Source organism: Eurytemora carolleeae, unplaced genomic scaffold, assembly GCF_000591075.1.
Source record: "Eurytemora carolleeae unplaced genomic scaffold, Eaff_2.0 scaffold70, whole genome shotgun sequence".
Lineage (NCBI taxonomy): Eukaryota > Metazoa > Arthropoda > Copepoda > Calanoida > Temoridae > Eurytemora > Eurytemora carolleeae.
In genome coordinates, this window is record NW_019396054.1 from 368,889 (window position 1) to 390,497 (window position 21,609).

At 37.6% G+C, this 21,609-nt stretch overlaps 6 protein-coding genes across 6 annotated transcripts; all 6 read left to right on the forward strand.

Annotated features, from left to right (window-relative positions):
* The first annotated feature begins 754 nt into the window (after nucleotides 1-754).
* LOC111706086 (cysteine--tRNA ligase, cytoplasmic) lies at nucleotides 755-4,396 on the forward strand. Its single transcript, XM_023478855.1, has 4 exons — nucleotides 755-967; nucleotides 1,381-1,726; nucleotides 2,048-2,238; nucleotides 2,693-4,396. Exons 1-4 carry the CDS (start codon nucleotides 810-812, stop codon nucleotides 4,266-4,268), a joined length of 2,271 nt encoding a protein of 756 aa, XP_023334623.1. The 5' UTR covers nucleotides 755-809; the 3' UTR covers nucleotides 4,269-4,396.
* Nucleotides 4,383-7,345, forward strand: LOC111706116 (uncharacterized protein F13E9.13, mitochondrial). Its single transcript, XM_023478892.1, has 5 exons — nucleotides 4,383-4,470; nucleotides 5,117-5,257; nucleotides 5,534-5,681; nucleotides 6,464-6,535; nucleotides 6,946-7,345. The coding sequence occupies exons 1-5, from the start codon at nucleotides 4,401-4,403 to the stop codon at nucleotides 7,328-7,330; spliced, it is 816 nt and encodes a 271-aa protein (XP_023334660.1). The 5' UTR covers nucleotides 4,383-4,400; the 3' UTR covers nucleotides 7,331-7,345.
* On the forward strand, nucleotides 7,326-11,112 carry LOC111706096 (CDK5 regulatory subunit-associated protein 3). Its single transcript, XM_023478866.1, has 5 exons — nucleotides 7,326-7,408; nucleotides 7,847-8,086; nucleotides 8,487-8,666; nucleotides 9,436-10,270; nucleotides 10,494-11,112. The coding sequence occupies exons 1-5, from the start codon at nucleotides 7,347-7,349 to the stop codon at nucleotides 10,668-10,670; spliced, it is 1,494 nt and encodes a 497-aa protein (XP_023334634.1). The 5' UTR covers nucleotides 7,326-7,346; the 3' UTR covers nucleotides 10,671-11,112.
* A 5-nt stretch (nucleotides 11,113-11,117) lies between these two features.
* LOC111706139 (60S ribosomal protein L44) lies at nucleotides 11,118-13,211 on the forward strand. The gene is made up of 3 exons (XM_023478927.1): nucleotides 11,118-11,222; nucleotides 12,050-12,223; nucleotides 13,087-13,211. The coding sequence occupies exons 1-3, from the start codon at nucleotides 11,157-11,159 to the stop codon at nucleotides 13,159-13,161; spliced, it is 315 nt and encodes a 104-aa protein (XP_023334695.1). The 5' UTR covers nucleotides 11,118-11,156; the 3' UTR covers nucleotides 13,162-13,211.
* On the forward strand, nucleotides 13,212-20,037 carry LOC111706104 (alpha-1,3/1,6-mannosyltransferase ALG2). Its single transcript, XM_023478875.1, has 6 exons — nucleotides 13,212-13,326; nucleotides 14,204-14,301; nucleotides 14,479-14,584; nucleotides 16,104-16,205; nucleotides 17,309-17,398; nucleotides 18,884-20,037. The coding sequence occupies exons 1-6, from the start codon at nucleotides 13,228-13,230 to the stop codon at nucleotides 19,673-19,675; spliced, it is 1,287 nt and encodes a 428-aa protein (XP_023334643.1). The 5' UTR covers nucleotides 13,212-13,227; the 3' UTR covers nucleotides 19,676-20,037.
* Nucleotides 20,038-20,144: 107 nt separating this feature from the next.
* LOC111706110 (phosphate carrier protein, mitochondrial) lies at nucleotides 20,145-21,597 on the forward strand. Its single transcript, XM_023478885.1, has 2 exons — nucleotides 20,145-20,317; nucleotides 20,735-21,597. The coding sequence occupies exons 1-2, from the start codon at nucleotides 20,165-20,167 to the stop codon at nucleotides 21,548-21,550; spliced, it is 969 nt and encodes a 322-aa protein (XP_023334653.1). The 5' UTR covers nucleotides 20,145-20,164; the 3' UTR covers nucleotides 21,551-21,597.
* The last annotated feature ends 12 nt before the right edge of the window (nucleotides 21,598-21,609 follow it).

The window sequence follows — 21,609 nt, forward strand, 5'->3', positions numbered from 1 at the left end:
AGCCTTTTCCTGTCCTTGATGACCCTTCTGCTAAACATGACGGCAACTTACCCTTAAATATACGGGTCTGTCCGATAGAACGAATTTTGACCCCCCCCCCCCGCCCCCCGGGTCCGTCCTTGTATACGTTTTCTGGACCTCCCTCCTATCAATTTTGTATATGGCTACTAATTCTCAGCTAAATTATTATTTATTTTTATTATGTTAGGGTAAGGCTAGGTTAAGACAATTTCTGAGCCGAGCGCTGCGGCCTTGGACAGGCTAGGGGGCCGAGTGTCGCGGCTAGGACAGTCTAGGGGGCCGGGCGCTGAGGCCACATGGCCATATCCTTGTGTTACATATGAGATCCATGTACAAAATTGATAGGAATGGGGGTTCAAAAATCTTACACTATGGAATTACCCGCCCCCCCCCCCCTCCTATAGACTATGTACATACTATTGACTAATTATTATTCAGCAAAATTGTTATTTAGTTTTTAAATTTTTGCCGAAAATTTCTAAATTTAGCCATCTACTGAAATTAATTTCTCGAAGACTCTATTTAATCTTATTGTTATGTTTGTATGATTAATTATTATGTATTTTTATCTTGTTATTCACTTGAAATACTTATTGAAGTGCTGTAGCCGTTATTATTGATATCATATTAACGCGCGCGCACTTGTTTTTTGTTTTACTTACTGATAAATGTATCGGTTTATTAATCCTTCTAAGAATGTTTATTCAAATAGTAATTCCCTTTTTATTAGTTTTCCTCCTCTTCTGACTGGTAAATTTCAGAAATTTATATGAGAGAACCATAATCGAATGCATTTTCAGTGTGTAAGCCTCCGTCTTGTTGGTCGAAGCTTGTCCCCACGGTTTCTCCACTCCAGTCTAACAATGTCGAAACGTGTTCAGCCCAGCTGGAGTCCACCGGAAAACCAACAAACTCCGGTGCTCGAACTTTTCAACAGTCTTACCAGGTAAATAGTTCACCGGAGACCCAACACACTCGGGTGTTAAAATTTTTCCACAGTCGAACCAGGAGGTAATTAGTCACCGAAGTTTCCAGCTTCAAGTGCCAGAACTGTTCAACAGTCTTACCAGGTTTTTTGTCCACCGGATACTAAACAAACTGCGGTGTTAAAACTTTTTAACAGTAACCATGTATGTAGTCAACTAGAAAGCCAGTTAACCTCGGTGCAAAAACTTTTCAACAGTCTTGCCATATAAATAAGACCCATCAAGCTTTGGTGCTTGATGATTTTAATAGCTAAAAATACATGATGCGTTGAAAATGTTTGTCGATTTGAGTCAATTCTTTATATTAATAAACTGTAGAACTTCTTTTAGGCATTTGGATCTAGATCTGCATCTAAATGAATGTTATGTTTAGGAAAAAGGAGGTATTTGTCCCCCAAGCAGGTCGACGTGTAACCTGGTATAACTGTGGTCCAACAGTTTACGACGCGTCCCACATGGGTCACGCGCGGACTTACCTCTCATTCGATATCCTTAGACGTGTCATTCAGAACTACTTCGGGTACGATATTTTTTATGTTATGAATATCACGGATATAGATGATAAGATTATCAAACGAGCTCGTCAGAACCATCTTTACCAGCAGTATTTAGCAGAGAAGCATTCTCTGGAGAAGGTTTTGGAGGATTGCAACATTGTTATGGAGTATTTTGGAGGGGTCGTTGAGAAAACAACGGATCCGGATAAAAAGATTATGCAGGTTAAAATTATTAAAATGAAAATTATTACTTTTCTTATTTTCAAAAATTTTCTGGTTTTCTCAATCCATTTTGTTCTTAATTTTATAAATTAGCTGTTTTTTTTACCTCTATCTAAAATCTTCTAATAATTCACATTTTTTTTCCACATAAAAACCTTTGATATTTTAAATGTTTACTACTCCGTAGATTTTAAAGTAAAAACTTTATCCAAGATAATAATTTGGAATTTATAATTTGAAACGCGCATTTAGTGCCTTAAAAAAAAACATTTTAAATCTTCAATTTTCTTCATTTTCTCAACTTATAAGATATAAGTTTAGGAAAGAATGTTTGAGAAGCTGAAGGTTGCCGTGGGCAGTGTCGAAACTGCAGTCAAGTCTGGAGATCAAGGACGGGTTGAGGAGGAGAAGGAGAACTTGCTCAGAGAGGCCAAGGACGTACTCTCCGACTGGTTGGATTCTAAAATCGGTAGCTCGGTCACGAAGAACAAAATATTCTCTGATTTACCTAGGTGAGCTTGCTCAAAGTTAATTGCTAGCATGGAGTATAATTTCATTCAAAGATAACCAGAGTGAAAAGGAAATAATTGATTTTTACCGTAAAATACTTTGCACTATTCAGCTCTAAAAATGAATTAAAAATTAAAACTATTGGAATAATATTTTCATGATGGAAGGGGAATTAAACTAAAAATACAAGTAAATATATACCTTTTACCCCACTGCCTCAATACCTAAAATTGTGATTAATATGTTTATGGTGAAATAACTTCCTATGGGCTGTCGAATTTTGGAAAGGAATAAAAGAAATGGACGAAATATTTAACGAATTAAAATATCCGGAAAAGGAAATTCATATTTTGTTTTTTTATTATATATATGAATAATTAAGGACGGGTGCAAGATGTATCAGAGAATTCTTGTCAATAAAAGTTTCTCCCTTAATTTTACACATTTTCTATCTAGGTATTGGGAGGAAGCGTTTCATAAAGACATGGAATCCTTGAATGTTCTTCCTGCAGATTGTTTAACGCGTGTCAGTGAATACGTTCCGGAAATTGTAGATTATATCCAGTCCATCATCGATCGAAATTATGCGTACGAATCCAACGGCTCCGTGTATTTTGATGTGAAACAGTTTGACGCATCTCCCTGCCACCATTACGCAAAACTTGTCCCCGAAGCCTTCGGTGACGCTAAAGCTTTAGCTGAAGGAGAAGGAGACCTAAGCGCTGACGGTCAGGAAAAGCGTTCTTTGAATGATTTTGCTCTCTGGAAGAAATCCAAGCCCGGAGAACCCTCCTGGGAAAGTCCCTGGGGACTTGGAAGACCAGGATGGCACATCGAGTGCAGTGCAATGGCCTCGGCTATCCTTGGATCCTCTATTGATATTCACACGGGCGGATACGACCTCAAGTTCCCTCATCATGATAACGAGATTGCTCAGTCCGAAGCGTACTTTGATAACGATGTTTGGATTCGTTACTTTCTTCATTCCGGTCACCTAACTATTGCTGGATGCAAAATGTCTAAATCTTTGAAGAACTTCATAACGATTCAGGACGTACTTAAGACGTATACAGCCCGACAACTCCGGATAACCTTCCTTCTCCACTCCTGGAAGGACACCTTGGACTACAATGATAACACGATGGAGCTCGCCAAATCTTATGAAAGAACTGCAAATGAGTTCTTCCTGGGCGTTAAACATATACTGAGGTCCACACCCGCTACCGGGGTAGCCGCCTTCTGTAAATGGGGTAAAGACGAACTTGAGCTGAACAAAAAACTAGAGAAATGCAAGGCTGGTGTTCACGCTGCATTCTGTGATAATATTGATACTAGAACAGTTCTTGAAACTTTAAGAGAACTGATCACAAACTCTAACTCCTACCTTGCAAACCCGCAACCCGGAGCTCTTAACAGGCAACTGCTGAAGAACGTTGCGTCCTATATCACAGAGATATTCAGTGTCTTAGGAATGATATCAAAGGACGAATCTGTTGGATTCCCTGTGTCCGGTTCAGCTGACGGAGTAGATCTAGAGACACTGGTTCTTCCGTACCTTAGTGCCATGGCTGACTTCAGGGACAACGTGAGGGTCTCAGCTAGGGAGATCAAGGCCTCTGATATCCTCAAAGAGTGTGATCGATTGAGAGACGATGTCCTGCCCAACCTCGGAGTAAGATTAGAGGACAAGGAGGCAGCTCAGACTGTGATCAAGCTGGTGGACAGGGACGTGTTGATGAAGGAGAGAGAGGAGAAGAAGGCAGTGGAGGAGAAGAAAAGACTGGAAAAGGAAGCCAAGAAGAAGGAAGCAGCAGATAAAGCTGCTGCACTGGAGGCACAGAAAAGAATTCCTCCGACCGAGATGTTTAAGTCGGAGACGGATAAGTACAGTCAGTTTGATGATAAAGGTTTCCCTACTCTTACCAAGGACGGAGAAGAGATCCCTAAAGCTCAAGTAAAGAAGTTGCAGAAGTTGTATCAGGCCCAGGAGAAGAAATACAGCGAATATCTCAAGTCTCAAAACGAACAATAGTTTTTATTTGCACTCTGTGTTTCCTGAAATATGTATTTATTACAGTTTTATCCTAAATTTATTTCTTTTCTACTTTTGGTAACAGTCAGATATTTATGTATTTGTTAATTTGGTTCTAATGTTTCAGACAAGATGAGATTCAAACTGTTTGAGAAATCTTGCTGTAACATTATTGGGATGATTCATGTACCAGCTTTACCAGGTGAAATTATTATCATCTTTATGGGATTGTAATTTTAAGTGACCCTCAATGCTAGGATGGCTGCACCTGATAAAGTATGAAATTCATGATTTTGTTTCTTCATTTTTTCATTTGCGGTTTTCTGCAAAATTGTCTTGCGGATTTGTTGCTTGAAAGAATCAATGGATATTTTATCAAAATTAAACCCTTTTCGAGTCAGAAAAACGACATTATCTTCCACATTTTTGATCAAATAAGGTTTCAAAGGTACCATTGCAAATCGGGCATTGCTTTTTTTGTACGGAGGGTCACTTGAAATTACCTTTGATTCGCTCCTTGTACAATGTACATGGCACAAGCTTTTACTAGGTAAAAAATTTTATCTTCTAAGGGCACAATTACCATTCTAATTTTTCTTAATATTAACTTAGAAAGCAGTGCATTCGGATCCACTGTATCCTAAAATGAACTTTTTGAACCTGGATCCGCAAAAATAATAACAAAAAATTTCCACTGAAACATCCGCATGAAAATGAAATGGATTCTGAGCACTGTTTTTTAGAAATAAATTGATATAAAAATAGCTAAATCGTGGATATATATAGCTTTTTGGAAGAACTGTTAGATTAGAATACCTGAATGTAAAATGTAAAATAATTATGTTAAGGAACTCCATCCAGCTTCTACAACATGAGCGAGATCATGGAGAAGATTGAGTACGAGGCCAACGTGTACAGGAACCACGGGGTGAACGGTATTATCCTGGAGAATATGCATGATACTCCGTACTCTAGGGGACAGGATCTAGGTGATATATCATACAGGTACCAGCCGTACAGGGACAACCTTGATACATGACATTTCAATTTAGATATCCGTATATCTACATTTTACAATGGAACCTATAATACAAATAAAAACTAGAGCAATTGTGTCAAGGTTTAACCTGAAATTAAATATCAAGAGCCGGGTGTTAAAATTTTCTTAAAAATTTCTCTTCAAAAATCATATTTTTACCTTTTTAGTGTTTCATTACTTCTTAAAAATACGTCTACAGCCTTTATATTTATACATTCATATTTAGGTCCTGAGATCACAGCCTGCATGTCTGTTTTAGGAAGCAAAGTGCGATCTATTCTTCCCAGAAAGGTTCCTGTTGGTATACAGATCCTAGCTGGAGCAAACCAGGCAGCTCTAGCCGCAGCTCTGTCTGCAGATTTACAGTTTGTCAGGTTGGTAAAAAATAAGAATACGTTAAGACCTTACTAGAAAAGTTCTCTTGGGTTGTAAACTGTTGATCTTTTTCATTTCATTTCAAACTATTGAATGTGGTTCAAGCTTTAAAGGGATCGAGTCATAATCTTGCCGAAGGTGTTAACTACCCCAGTTCACTTTCAGTCAGGGATATAAAAAATATACAAGTGTACAGTGTTAGATACGTAAACATATAGTGATGTATGCAACAGACCATTCTATTAATTAATTAATAGGGAGGTCGGTTGTGTACATCAGAGCTAAGCTTTTTTTCCAAATATCCCCCCCCCCCCCAAGAAAATGATGGATAATGAATTCCAAGAAACAATTTACTCCTGGACTGACAAATAATCAATCCCGACTTATTGTTCCCATTGCCACCATACCCTAAGTCTTAAAAAATTGCATTCTTAAAATGATTATTATGCACTGCAATATAAATATTAAAAAATGATGTCTTTATAGTTATTGAATTTGGGGAAGGATTTCAAAAAAAATTAAGGGGGTGAAAGAATTAAAAAATTGGAATTATACACACTCCTAGAGAGGGGGGGGGGGGAATAAAAAAATTGGAATTTTATATATCCCTGCTTTCTGTAGGATACAATTCTATTATTTTTGTCAAATAATAAAATTGTAATTTTTTTGAGAGAAAGTTGAACCAGACGAACAAAGTTTATCATCCTTTATTTCATTTATAAATTTCCATGTGGTAAATGAAGTTTTCAAAAATCAAAATACCAATTTGTTTTGTATTTAGAGTTGAAGGCTTTGTGTTCAGCCATGTTGCAGATGAAGGATGGATTGATAGTTGTGCTGGGGAACTGCTGAGGTATGCACAGTGCACACTCAGTGTTTACGAAAGGATTTACAGGGTTTACCTCAAAGGATTAAATACAAAATTTAGTGTTATTAATAACTTATTTAATGAGTAGATTGTAGTTGGAGGGAAACATTAATGTTAGGAAACAGAAAGTATGAATTCCGTCAAGTCGTCTTTGAAATCTCATCAAGTTTTTGGGAAAGCCCTGTGAATGCTAAAGTCCTCTTAGGAAGGGGCAAAAAAACGGTTAGAAATTCGTGACCGGTTGAATACTTATCCGTCTTTATTACCATGTGTAATAAACGTTAAATAATTCCTGAGATTATTGATTTTTTTATTGTTGATCAATACTGGCTTGAGCACTGAAATTGTATTATCAAGGATTTTTTATTTCATATCTGAACCTTATTTTTTGTTAGGTTCCGCCGTAAAATTGGAGCTGGAAGTATATCAATTTTCTCAGATATCAAAAAGAAGCATTGCTCTCACTCTGTTACAAGTGATGTAGATATCATTGATACAGCAAAAGCTGCTGATTTCTTCCGCTCCGACGGAGTAATAATTACTGGAACTAGCACTGGCTCTCCTGCCTCGCCCCTGGAGCTAGAACTTGTCTCCAGAGCTGTTCCAACCCTACCCGTCTTCATAGGGAGCGGAGTCTCCGCCTCTAATCTGCCGGAATTTAGCTCCGCCACGGGGTTGATCATTGGAACCTACTTCAAGAAGGACGGAGACTGGAGGAATGATCTGGACGAGGGGAGGATTGAAGAAGTGATGTCTGAATCTAGGAAATATTTATCTTGATGCATTTACAGAAAATATGAATGAGAAGGATATATCGATAGATATTGCAGTACGGAAACTTCTAGACTGGCTAGTCAGGTCAGACTTTTTACAATCTTCTTTAAGTATTAATTTGATTTCAAGTGCAGGACATTTTTAGATAAATTTTCCCTATGGGATTTAGCTTTTCTTGCTTTATCCGTTATCTTAGTAGATGTTAAGTACTTTCCCAACGGATTTTTTCCATGCGGCAACTTCCTAAGAGTATTTTTCCTAGTGGCAGCTTCCCAAATGTGCAATTTCCCAATTGGCAACTTCTCAAGACTTTGCTAGCCGCAGCACTCGTCCCCGGCGCCTCAGAGGGCCTAACCTAACCTTTGGGAAGTTGCCTCTTGGGAAATTGCACATTTGGGAAGTTAAAGAATTCCCCTGTTGTTATATTTTGGATTTAGCATGTTGTTGACTTCTTAATTAACATTGATTTTGGTTCAAATAATTATTATTTCTCGTCAACAGTTCTTTATTTTATATTTCTAGCCGACGTATCTGCTCCCGTGATTGGCATGAGCATGCCGTGAAAATCCGGGAAAAAATCGGCGATGCCATGCAGGACATGCCGGAGAACAATTCCATCAAGGAGCTACTTCTTGGTTCGCACATTAACTACTTCCACTGCTTAAAGATTGTTGATATCTTGAAGGAGACGGAGGCAGACTCAAAGAATTTCTTCGGCCAGTACGGGTCCAAGAGGATGAAGGATTGGAAACAAATTATCAGGTTTGGATAACCGTTTAAATTTCCTTTTTTCCCATTTGGTTTTTTCACCTTAAAGTTCAATGCCCCTTTTTTCCCCAAAGGCTCACTCATATTGTGTTGAACAATCAAAAATGGCAAGCTTTCAAGAAAATTGTAGTTAAAATTAATTAAGATGAAGTGTTTGTGAGTGATGTAGATGTAGATGAAGAATTCTTCGCCAATACAATCCTCACATACTTGAAGGAGGGGGGGGGGGATTGGTGCAGGGAGAGAAAGATTTTGTAGTAATTTAAAATGTATATCTTATCTTATCTTATATACCCTAAGCCGTGTCTGAAAAGCATGACTTTCATCTCCGGGAACGAACTTGACAAAACAAACGGTGATATTACTCTAACTCATCTCACGTAAGATTGTTCAGTGAGTATGAGAATGGTTGTGTCTACCTAGCAGAGAGTGCTCAGATCCTGACCCAGAATACAGTTTACGAGATTCCAGCAGTAAAGAAGAACAACCAGAAGTTGGAGCAGATTCAGCTAGAGTCAGATAAGAAGGAGGAAACCGCGGGGAAACGTATCCTTGAGTTAGACGAGGAGTTCAGGTTAGATGCAAGACAAATATTTAATCCACAGGGTAACCCATAAAGGATGATGCTTTATTATCGATCTTAAACTATTCTTTAAGCTTATTAGTTTCAGGTTGAATTAGGTTTTCTGTGTCTTAATTGTAAAGTTGTAATTACTGTTTGTTTCTTTAAATGTTTCATCATAACTCATGAACCCATGGACCGATTGGCCTCAAATTTTTACTGGGGATCTCGGGAGAGAACCACGGAATTTTCTTAGCTTCGTTTTGACATTGAGTTGAATGGGTCGACTTTTATAGAGAAAAATAGAAAAAATCTTATTTTACGACTAAGTGCGGGTAAACGGCTGGAGTAACTATGTTCCCAAGCTAGTCTTTCAATAGTATAGAAGATGATTTGACAAAGAATTTTATTTTCATTATAATACCTATATTTCATAAAATCTTTGAATTCTAAATGAAACGTTGAGGATCTTTCTGTTTTGAAAACGTTTGGAATCCTAAATCCGCTCAAAAATTTTCCTAATTTTTGCTTCACAATAATTCTCTGATTTTTAACCATTTTCTCGCTTATTTTGTTTATACTAAAACTCAATCGAGCATTGAAATATAAAGCGAAACTTACCGATTTCCTCAAATTTTAACTCTGCAGGTGTGTTTGGTATATTTTGGGTCATATTTCACCATTAGAGGCACCGGAGTCGAACCCCAATCCCTGAGAAGATAAAACAAATATATATTTTTAATGTAATCATGAAAATTTACTGACATTGTTTTCTGATTAGGAAGCAATGTAAGCTGCTCGGCATTGAAGGAAAAAGTATAAAAAAAGAAATTATATCCTTGGCTCGTGATCTTCCAGAAACATACTCCAGGGTTGCTGAGAAAGCAGCGAAGCTTAAGGACGCCTCCAACCTCTACAAGGAGTTCGTCCAGAACAATGTTAACGAGGGGGTGGAGCTCAAGGTTTTGGAGAACTTGAATTTTTTGATCGAGCACGGAAACGTAACAACGTACCAGTGGAAGTACGGAGAGAAACCTATCTCTGTCGAGACGCCGATTATCGAGTTTAAAGAGGAAGAGGAAAACGAGGATGGTAAGATAGATTTCGGCGATGACAACGAAGTAGATTTCGGCAATGAAGTCGACTTTGGCGATGAGGTTGACTTCGGCGATGGTGAGATTGATTTCGGAGACAGTGGGGCGGAAATAGACTTCGACGGCGGAGAGATTGATTTCGATATCGAGGGTGTGGACACGAGCTGTATAGTGGTTGAGGAGGGAGGTATGGCGGGCGGAGTAGCAAAAGAGGAGGAAGCGCTCTCTATCCTGGATAACAGACGAACACGGACGATCATTATTGACGAGCTCGAGGAATTATCAGGCTTCTTAACTCAGAGACTTTGTGAAACAGAAAGTGAAAGTATCAAGTTCTCTATTGGATCCGGAAACCAAAATCATGATCCGCAAACTTTGCGACTCATGTTGTCAGCGGTTGAGTGCCTGACTAGTTCGCTGACAGAGGTGAGAATGCAGCAGCTGCAAATGATTCGTGACAGCCCGGAGTTTGCTGACAGGTTGGCTGACACACTTAAACAGAAACAGAAGCTTAAAAACAAGGTAAACTTGTTAAATGTGTTATTTAATTTGTTTAGTTAAATATACTTGAGGTTTGGGAAAGTATTTTTACTATATTTTTAAATACAAATTGGCTGATTTTCTTTTGGAAAGGAGGAATCTTAACATAATGTTTTTATAACTTCCAAAAAGAATGGGCGTAATGAAAACTGCACTGTTAATTGTTTAAGTTCGGGTTTAAGTTTATAATCGTATTTTTCTCCAGGTGGAATCAAGTATAGAAGATATAAGACGGAGAAAGGAAGAAGCAGGCTTGGAGGAGAAGAAAGGAAAAGTTCAACTCAAAATTCTTCAAGAAAGAACCAGGGAATTGCAGAGAGAGGTGGAAAAGGATATATCACAGAGATATAAGGGTAGAACAGTCATTATATCCGGTATCTGATATCCAGAGAAAAAATTAATCTGGATTATTATAACCAGAGATATCATGATATCCGGTATTTGATATCTAGAGATAAAATGATATCCGGTATCTGATATTCAGAGGTTTGTAGAATGAACTATATGGTAATCTGAAAACCAGAGGTTTTGTCGGGTAACAAACATGATATCCAGTAACCTGATATGTAAAGGGAAAAATCGACACCAATGGAGTATCGGTATTTATCTAACTAAATTAACCCCTATTGATAAATCATGATGCCAATACTGCTCAGAGTTAGAAATTTACATTCATGTATATTTGTTAAATATTTTATAAAGTTTATAAAATTCTAAATGATTGTTTTAAGTATTCCAATCTTTTAACTTCACGGAGACCACTGTGATAACGCATTTATTTATTTTTACACGTGTCTAATGTTCATAAACGTTTTGTATCTCGGTGAGAGGATTATGAAATTATGAAATTATATTCTTCAGAAGAAAAATGGTGAATATTCCTAAAGCAAGGAACACCTACTGTGCTAAGTGCAACAAGCACCAGAAGATGAAGGTAAGGAAAGTGCGGGGGGTGAAACGAAGGGGGAGGAACTGAGGAGGGTGGGGGGGGGGGGCTTGTGACATTAATCAATTTGGGTCTTTGGATCGAAAAAATGAATAAAACTACAAAACAATCGCTGCGACACGTTTTTTCATCGTTTTTCATACGACTACTGCCAGAGTCAAAATTTGATCAAGTGAAAGAAAAATAAATGTTCAGAATAAATAATAAAAAATAAATTTGCTTTTTTCACTCTGGCCCAAGGTACTAATGCAAGGAAAGTTAATTGCGGTCGCGTATACTCTGCGTACATATTGAAACCAGTTCTCTCTGGGCGGAATTTGTAAACAAGAAAAGATGCATCAGTCTAGTATCCAAGGAGGATAAAAGCATTTAATTTTGACAATTTTGAAAGTTCACATAATAGTTTCCTATGACCAGAATATTTCATAGATTATTTCTATGGAAATGGATTCCATGTCATGCTGTGACATCCGTCTTGTGTTTACTTTTCCGCCCTAAGACAGTACACGGCAGTACAAAAAATGTGTACACCTCAGAAATAACTTTTCTTGCATTAGTATCTTGCACTAGGCTAAATTTTGACAAAAATATGAACAAATAAACCAATATTCTATTATCAATATTCAATGTACTAGTGGACGCAGTGTAGTTCTTAATATAATATAATATGAACTAGGTCACATGGTATAGTTCTCTATATTCTACATATACTTGGTCACACAGTACAGTTCTCTATCCTGTGTACCAGGTCACGCAGTACAGTTCTCTATGTATACTATGTACTAGATGACACATTACAGTTCTCTATGTACTAGGTGACACAGTACAAGAAGTCTGCTGAGAGTAAGCAGGCTCAGGGTAGGAGAAGGTACGACAGGAAGCAGCAAGGGTTCGGAGGACAGTCCAAACCTATCCTCAGGAGGAAGGCCAAGACCACCAAGAAGTTGGTTCTCAGGATTGAGTGCTCCCAGTGCAAGTGGAAGCACCAGGTGGGTTTGTACATTCTTTAAATATATTTCTGCATAATCAGAGTTTAATATAATTTTATATATACTAGGCTTTTAGGCCGCTTCGCGCCGATCTTCTATTTCAACTTTTAATTGTGGCTCTTTATCTGAAAGCATCGTCTCTTTCAATAGTTTAAAAGAAAAACAAAAAGTTTGCGAATTTCATAATATTTTTTTGTGCATTTTTAAAATTTTACAAAATTAAAAATTAAAAAATTTTTTTTTATATTTTTATTCATAAACCTTCCCTGGGGTCACGTGAGGTCCCACACAAAATTCGATCGGTTCAGTCGTTTTGATGTTTATTGGATACAAGCAAACAAACAAACAATCAGGCAGACACCCAGACAAGCAAAGTATATATATAGATTGTATGGAAAATGATTTTCTACTTCCTTGATGAAAAATATTTTAGACAACGTGGACCTTGATCCCTTTTCTAAGATTACTGCTTTAAAATCTTTCAAATGAATTTTATATATCATTATTATTATTAACCTTCAAGTGTAATTTTGAGGAACTGTAGTTGTGAGTTCACGTTGCTCTTCAATTTGAAAACAACTTGCTCTATTCACAATGGCACACTCTAAATCTCTGTCAATCCGTTTAATCTCTGTAAACCAATGTTATCTCAGTTACAGTGAACAAGATATAGTTGTTCTCAAATCCAAAATGGTGTAAATTCTTTCAGTTTTCTTCCTTGTCTTGGCCACGTAAATCCTGAAGCTACATTGTAGAGAAACTAGGTTTAAATCGGGTTTATTTAAAAATGAAGGGTTACTTGAATTTATTTATACAGTCTCTTCGACGGATAATATTCCTTTTTTAATATTGAATATGTGTAGATCCCTATCAAGAGAACCAAGCACTTCGAGTTGGGAGGAGAGAAGAAGAGGAAGGGTCAGATGATCCAGTTCTAAATACAACTTGATAATTACAAAATCTGGAACCTTCTCCTATTTTGCAGAAATAATGCGTGGTTAGTGATGGCTAGTGTTGTGTTCCTACATCCCGATCTCGGTATCGGTGGCGCTGAGCGTCTAGTTGTTGATGCCGCACTGGCATTGCAGACTAGAGGACATAAGGTAGAATGTTAATCATATCATTGCTCATCATTTTGCCCTTCGTTTTTGTTCCTATTAGCATCATTACTCTTCTTGTTTCATTTTCCTTTATAATCATGCTTTAAGTTGTTCTAAGTTTAAGTTGTTCCATGTTTGTGTCAATTTCTCCATGTAATTTTTCCATGATATTAAAATGTATATTTTCTTTGTTAAAAACTTAAAGGGAGTGACTGGCGATGTAGGGTGGTTGAACTAACATTGCAGTATAGTAGAGAAATTTTTTGGATTGATTTGAGACATATAAAATGTTTAAAGTTCTATAATTATCGAACTTGAGCGCAAAGCCGTCGTTCAAAATCATCAATTTGGGTGGGTACGTTGTGAGAATCGGTTTTTTTTAATTATAAAAATAAAGTAAAAATTCTGTAGTAAACTAATTAGATGTTTTGGAACATGTTTATCAAAATAAATTTGTCAATAAATCGATGTTAGAATCAATTATTTCGTTCTCATCATTATATTGAATTTCTTATTTTCTGTGAATTTGTTCGCAGATTTCTACAAATTCTTCAAATTTCGTCTTTTCAATTTCCAGAAAATCTTAGGGAATAATGAGAAACTAATAATTGAATAAGATTACTCATTTTCGATGATAAGAGTAAATTTTTTTTCTCAACCTGTTTTTAAACCACTAATTAATTTACTGTAAAATTATTGTTACATTTTTTGTCGTCCTTATTAAATAATTAATAAAAAGCGATTTTCAAAAGTACCCACCCAAATTGATAATCTTGAACGTCGACTATGCGCTCAAACTCAGTAATTATAGAACGTTTTATATGTCTCAAATGAATCCTAAAATATTTCTCTACGATACTACAATCTCAGTTCCTTTAAGGTTAAAATATTGACGGCTCATCATGACCGGTCCCACTGTTTCCTGGAGACACGCGACGGTCAGCTTGAGGTCATTGCAACAGGAGACTGGTTACCGAGGTATGTTGATTGTTGATCGAATTTTAAAAAAATCCGCGGAATAGTTTTTGTTCTGATTGCGGATTAGAGTAGTTTCAGGCAAAAGAAAAATCCGCGGAATAGTTTTTGTTCTGTTTGCGGATTAGAGTAGTTTCAGGCAAAAGAATGTTAATATTATATTTAGATCGATGTATTTAGGTCTGTGTTTGGACGATGCCAGGCTCTATTTGCATCAATAAGAATGGTATACATTACACTCTACCTCATGTTCTTCCTCGCTTGCGATATCGTGATCGTTGATCAAGTAAGTCTCGTCATAAACATTCTTAAGTTTTTTTTTGGTGTGATCAGATGAAAATATTATTATTAGTCTATAGAAATCAGGAGTGGAGGGGGGAGGGGGGCAAAAATATGAGCTTTCATTGGATTGGGGGAAAAAATTGAAGAAATAAAGAAAAGGGGTGAAGGAGGAAAAGGAATAAGAAAAAGGGAAGGGGAAATGGAAGGGAAAAGGGGGATGAGGAAAGGGAAAAGTGGAAAGAGGAAAGGTAAAAGGAGAAGAGGGAAGGGAAAAGCAGGAGAAAGAAGGAAAAAGGGGAAGAGAGAAGGGAAACGGGGCAAGAGTTAATGTAAAAGGGGCAAGAGGGAAGGAAAAAGGGGCATGTGGAAGGGAAAAGGGACATGGGGAAGGGAATGGAAAAGGGGGATTTTTACAATTTTCCTTTTAATGTCAAGTAATTTTGGCCTTTTTTCTATTAATATTTCGCAATTAATTTCCATACTGAAGTTATTCTATCCACGATGTAAAATCCATTTTCCAAATAAGAACGATGTACTGGAGTTTCTTATACTTGATACATTTTGTTTTAAAAGGGGATTTTGGAGATGTCCCATTTGATGTAGGGGGGGGGGGGACTCCCTTCATTTTTGGTTCAAATCTTCCAATTTTTTGGCTGCACGCCTAATTAGTGATCGAAATTCCTAAAAGAAAATCAAATTGAATTTAAATGACCTCTAATGACCTCCATAAATAGAAAATATGTCAACTATGGCTTTATGCATATCAAACGAAAGCTAGGCTAGGGAATACAGTGAAGCAAAAAATACAGTGTTTAACCTTCTAATTACCTCTTACGACCTCTAATGACCTAAATGACCTCCAAAAATGAAAATGTTTTAACTATGGCTTTATGCACATCAAACGAAAGCAAAGAACCCAGGGAATACAGTAGCAGCAACGAATCCAGTTTTTGACCATCTGAAGACCTCTAATGTCCTACAATGACCTAAATGACCTCCAAAAATGAAAATGTTTAACTATTCGCTGCTGCTACTGTTTTACTAGCTTTTAATTGATATGCATAAAGCCTTAGTTAAAACATTAAAATTTTTGGAGGTCATTTAGGTCACTAGAGGTTGTTAGAGGTTATTAGAAGGTCAAACACTGGATTTGTTGTTATGCTACTTTATTCCCTGGGTTCCTAGCTTTCGTTTGGTGTGCATAAAGCCATAGTTGAAATATTTTCTATTTATGGAGTTCATAAGAGGTCATTCGTAGGTCATTAGAGGTCATTAGAGGTCATTAAAATTCATTTTTTTTTTGGAATTTCGATTACAAATTAGGCGTGCAGCCAAAAAATTGGAAGACTAACCAAAAATAATGGCAGCCCCCTCCTTGGGCTATCTCTACCATCCCCTTTAGTTTGATAAGTAATAATGAAATGACGATTTTCCATGGATAACCCTTATAATAATTATCTCTCCCTTTCTTATTTCTAGTATCATGCCTGTAATGATGATAATTCCAAATGTTTGTATTCTAGGTATCTACTCCCCTCCCTCTCCTTTATTTCATGGATTATCCAACCCTCTTCTACTGTCACTTCCCCGACCTACTGCTCACTTCAGGACGAACAGGGTTAAAGGTAAGGCAGGGGTATATATTTTATTGCCCCCACTCTCTTCAAACATCTTTATTTTTGAAGTTCATTGTTACTCACAATTTTTGCGATGAGACTTCAATGAGGACCTAAAACTCTTTTAATTGACGATAAATGGTTGAGTTATAATTTCTGCCTTAAATACCGTCTTGAAATGTGTATATGAAATTATTTGACTTAGGAGAAAGTAAGTTTACAGCTTTTGTAAAATACGAATGTAATAACGAAGACTGAAAAAATGCCGTCAAGTTGTATCTAAGGTCGCATCCCTGTATTTTATGAACATTCTCGCGCTATTTGCTGAATTATCGAAATTTAATGATTTTTTTTAATGAGAATAAACCGTGTGTGTGGGGGGGGTTCCCATTTGTTATTCATATCCTCCCTTCGGATAGGCGGGTAGGGGTATTCTTCAAAATTCACCCTTGGCTGGAAGGTTTGAATATTTTGATATCCGTTCTAACTATTTCAGCGAACCGCATGATTTATGTCGAATAATGATTTATTCCAAGATGGAGATTTAAAATGGACGTGTGTTATTTTTGTTTCATATTACCCCTGGGCTGTCAGTAACATGCCAAGAGATTTGACGTCATACTCAAAATTTTGAAAGAAATAAAATCTCGGAACCTCGATTAAATTACGTTAGTTTTTAGGGGGAGAAAGTCAGCATTTTTACTGTTAGGGGCATAGACAAGGAGTTTTAAACATTGAATATGGGACATTGAACATGGGACATTGATCATGGGACATTGAACATGGGACATTGAACATGGGACATTGAACATGGGACATTGAACATGGGACATTGATCATGGGACATTGATCATGGGATATTGATCATGGGACATTGAACATGGGACATTGATCATGGGACATTGATCATGGGATATTGATCATGGGACATTATGGGACATTATGGGACATTAAGCATGGGACAGTAAACATGGGACATTAAACAAGGGACATTATGGGACATTAAACATGAAACATTGAACAAAGGACATTAAACATGGTATGAACACTGGACAGAGTAAAGAAACATCATGAATTGGGTAGGAACAAATTTTAAAACTAAAATTTTCTAGGCCCTGTATCGGTATCCTCTGGATCGATGGGAAGAATATTCAACTGGGTTTGCCGATGTTATTTTCGTTAACAGTGGGTTTACTAAACAGGTACGTACGACTGCTGAACTCATTTTTAAAAAACTTCAACTGAAATTAATCCAATAGTATTTTTTAATCCTATTTTTAGTAATAAATAATGAACCATAGGCCGTTTAAACAATTAATATTCTAAGGAATTACCACTAACTAAATCTTTAAAAATTCCTAGGTCTTTGCAACCTGTGGTGTAAACCTGTGATATTTCAAACTTAGATTATTTTATCAAACAGAATTCATAGTTAGGCGACATTGGGCTGCAAAGATATACGTGATAGAAAATAAGAGTTGCTTTCTGAGACTGAATTCCTTTGTAACGTGGAAGTGTTACGGGGGGGGGGGAGTCAATATGCTTGTGGGGTTTCACCTTATGAATCTCATTTTGTTCCTGTCAAGACTTGCAAGGCTTCGTTTAGAATGTGAAAGAGTAGGCAATGTTTGCGAGAAAAAAGGGGTAGACAAATGGAGGTTTAATTAATACATACAGAGGGCGAAACTGTTCATTCTTGGCACTTATTAGACTCATTCAAAGTTTCGTTCTCAGGATAAAAAGAGAAGGAAGTGAAAGCTTCAATATCTAACAACCCAATAAGAATTTGAAATAAGAACTTTATTGCGGTCTAACGGAACATTTTTGAGAATAAAGACCAGTTCATTATTCAGGTGGGCTAAAAATGGTGTTAGGATCAAGCCTCTTGAATCAGAAGGACCGAGCTTTGCGGTCATTTTTCGGACTAAAAAAGTTACAAGTGTGTTGAGATGGTCCTGATAATAGGGGGAGAGGAGTACAAAGGGAAGGTAGACTGAAGACAATGCGGGAATAGGGGGGGGGGGGATCTCTAAAGGTTTGTTGCATGCAAATTGCAGGGTCGGATAAATTTGGTAAAATGGATTTAAGGGGAAAGGGAATGGGTGAAGATATAGAGAGGGGTTAGAATGTATAAAAGGAGAGAGGCAAGAAGGTAGAACGGAGAGGGTTGTAAAGGTTGGACGGAAAGGGGTGATAAGGTAGGATACTGAGAGAGTGAGAAAGGAGGACAAAGAGGGTGAAAAGGTAGGACGGAGAGGTTGTAAAGTTATGACTAAGCAGAGAGGGTGAGAAGGTAGGAAGGATAGAGAGAAGGTAGGATGGAAAGAAAGGCGGAGAGAAACGAGAAGGGTTGAGGAAGTTAAACTCTCAGAATTTAATAGGAAAGTAGTTAGGGGGAGGGGGTTGTGTGAAAACAAGTGAAAATTATTGGGAGTACAAATTCCGAAAATTGTTTAAAGTCTTTAAAGTACATGTCTGTGTGTAGGCAGGTAGTAGAGATAAAGGTTGCTGTGACTAGTTCAGGATTAGAAACTGGTTTAGTAGGTAGTAGTCTCTACTACAGTATATCCCCCACCCCCCCCCATTATACATTTATTCAGTAATGGAGGAACTTAAACTAAAACGCCGTAGGCCTTGAATTATATTTACAGATTTTTATATAATTTAATCATTAATTATTTCTTTAGGTTTTCCGTTCCACATTTCAACGATTAACGAAGGTGAACCCAATTATACTGTATCCGTCTCTGAGTACTGAAATATTTAACCAGGACGGTTCTGAGCCCTCGGGTCTCCAAGCTAAACCAAAACAGTTCTTCCTCTCGATAAATAGATATGAACGAAAGAAGAACCTGGAGCTGGCAATACAAAGCTTTGCTCAGCTCTCTGCAGAAAACAGACTTGAGACTAGACTCGTCATGGTGGGAGGATACGATAATAGGGTAGAAGAGAATGTAGAATATTTTCAAGAGCTTAATCAGTTGGTTGCAAAGCTAAAACTTGAAGAGCAAGTCGAGTTCTTAAAATCTCCGTCTGATGCGGAGAAGGTTTGGTTACTCAAGAACGCTCTATGTCTTGTGTATACTCCTACTAATGAACATTTCGGCATTGTACCCCTTGAGTCTATGTACTGTAGAACACCCGTTATAGCTGTGAATAGTGGGGGCCCTACAGAGACAATAGTAAACTCGGTGACTGGCTGGCTCCGTCAACCTAATATAGAAGAGTTTAGTAAAGCAATGGAGGGAGTTCTAGAGAATAGAGAACAGTTATATATTGTAGGGATCGAAGGGAAGAATAGAGTTGAACGATATTTCTCTTTTAATTCGTTTGGAGAAAAATTAGAAAGCTCGATTTTTGAACTTGTCGGTAAACGGAGACAGAGTCTGAGCTTTCTCAGCAGCCTAGCTGTAGCTTTCCATTTCTGCCTGGCCCTGGGTATTCTGTATTGGATGATTTTCGGGATGCCGTTTCCCTAGTCAGCTGTTCCTGGCAGGACTTGGAGTCAGCTGATGGCAGACATTCTCCCAACCCTGCTCCAGTCAACCCAACCTCACGCTGCAGTATACACACACCATCTTGTTTATTATACATTTAAACTTCAGATTTTTAAACAAAATTTGATTTTTCATTTATTTCGTTTTCTGTGATAATCTTTACATTTTTATATATTTTAGGTGTTCAGTTATTTAATTGCCGCATTTTCTATTTGTATTGATCATGAATTTGTTGTAAATTATTGTAACTCATTTATTTATTGTAAATCATTTGCATTCAGTGAAAATGTGTTATATCGTGAAATCTATATTTAACACATGTTTCTAATCTGATATATTTCAGACCGGACAATGGATAGACTCTGTGGACTTTTCCCCAACCCCGTGAAGGCCATGGTAAATTTTAAAACTTGAATTATTCCTAATATTGTAGTTTAGAGCAAAAACAAGCCTTTGTCAGCTGACAAGAGCATGAGAACTTTGTCCGCTGCTGCAACTGAGGAACTCAGCTGTGAATTTGGTTCAACTAAATACTTTGTCCTGTGTTCCCTTGGAGGGGTTCTATCCTGCGGTATCACCCATACTGCTGTTACTCCTCTTGATCTGGTCAAATGTAGGCTTCAGGTAGATTATTTATTATTCATTTTACTTCCAATTTGAGAATATTGCATGAGACATAAATTTGAAATTTTTGTATATTTCTTATTGCCCCAATATTTCTTATAGAATAATTTGAATCAAATTTAAATAAATCAGATTTAAATGTTCAGTGGTCAAAATTAATGAATATTGAATGGTAGTTAAACTTGTTTTGGGGCCGGTAGTGCATTAGATAAGTTGTTTAAGTACCTTTATTAATAGTATCCAACCTCGGAATCGTTTTCTTGTTTCCTTAATTTTTAAAAAAAAACAATTTACCGATTATTAACTTGGGAACTTCCAATAATTATACTCTTATTCTTCATTTATGGTCACACTAGTAAAATTTTAATTGAAATATAAATGAACGTGAACGCAACATAATATAACAAATTTATTCAGGTCAACAAGGAGAAGTACAAGTCCCTGGGAAACGGATTTAAAGTTACCGTAGCAGATGCCGGAGTTAAGGGTCTTTTCCTTGGCTGGGCTCCTACTGCTATCGGATACTCCATGCAGGGTCTTTGCAAGTTCGGGTTCTACGAGGTGTTTAAATCCGTCTACGGAGATATTTTGGGAGAGGAGAATGCTTTCCTGTGGAGAACCTCCCTGTACCTCGCCGCTTCAGCCAGCGCTGAGTTCTTCGCTGATATCGCTCTCTCCCCCATGGAGGCATGCAAGGTTAGAATGCAGACCTCACCTATGGGAACCTTCCCAACCACCCTGCGTGGAGCTCTCCCCAAGATCTACGGAGAGGAGGGAATCGGTGGATTCTACAAGTCACTTGTTCCTCTCTGGGGTCGTCAGATCCCCTACACCATGATGAAGTTCGCCTGCTTTGAGAAGACCGTTGAGCTGCTTTACGCCAATGTTGTCCCTAAGCCCCGTGCTGAGTGCAGCAAGGGAGAACAGCTGATTGTTACATTCGCTGCTGGTTACATTGCTGGTGTTTTCTGCGCTGTTGTTTCTCACCCAGCTGATACCGTTGTATCCTATATGAACAAGGCTAAGGGAGCCACCATTGGATCTTCAGTCAAGGATCTTGGATTCAAGGGACTATGGGGAGGTTTGGGAACTAGGATTATCATGATTGGTACCCTCACCGCTCTACAGTGGTTCATCTATGACGGAGTCAAGGTTCAGCTCAGGCTCCCCCGTCCCCCTCCCCCAGAGATGCCCGAGTCTCTCAAGATCAAGCTCGGTCTCACCCAACAGTAATTTGTTATAACTTCAGAAACTGTTAAATATAGAACATAAACGAATAACGAATAATGTTT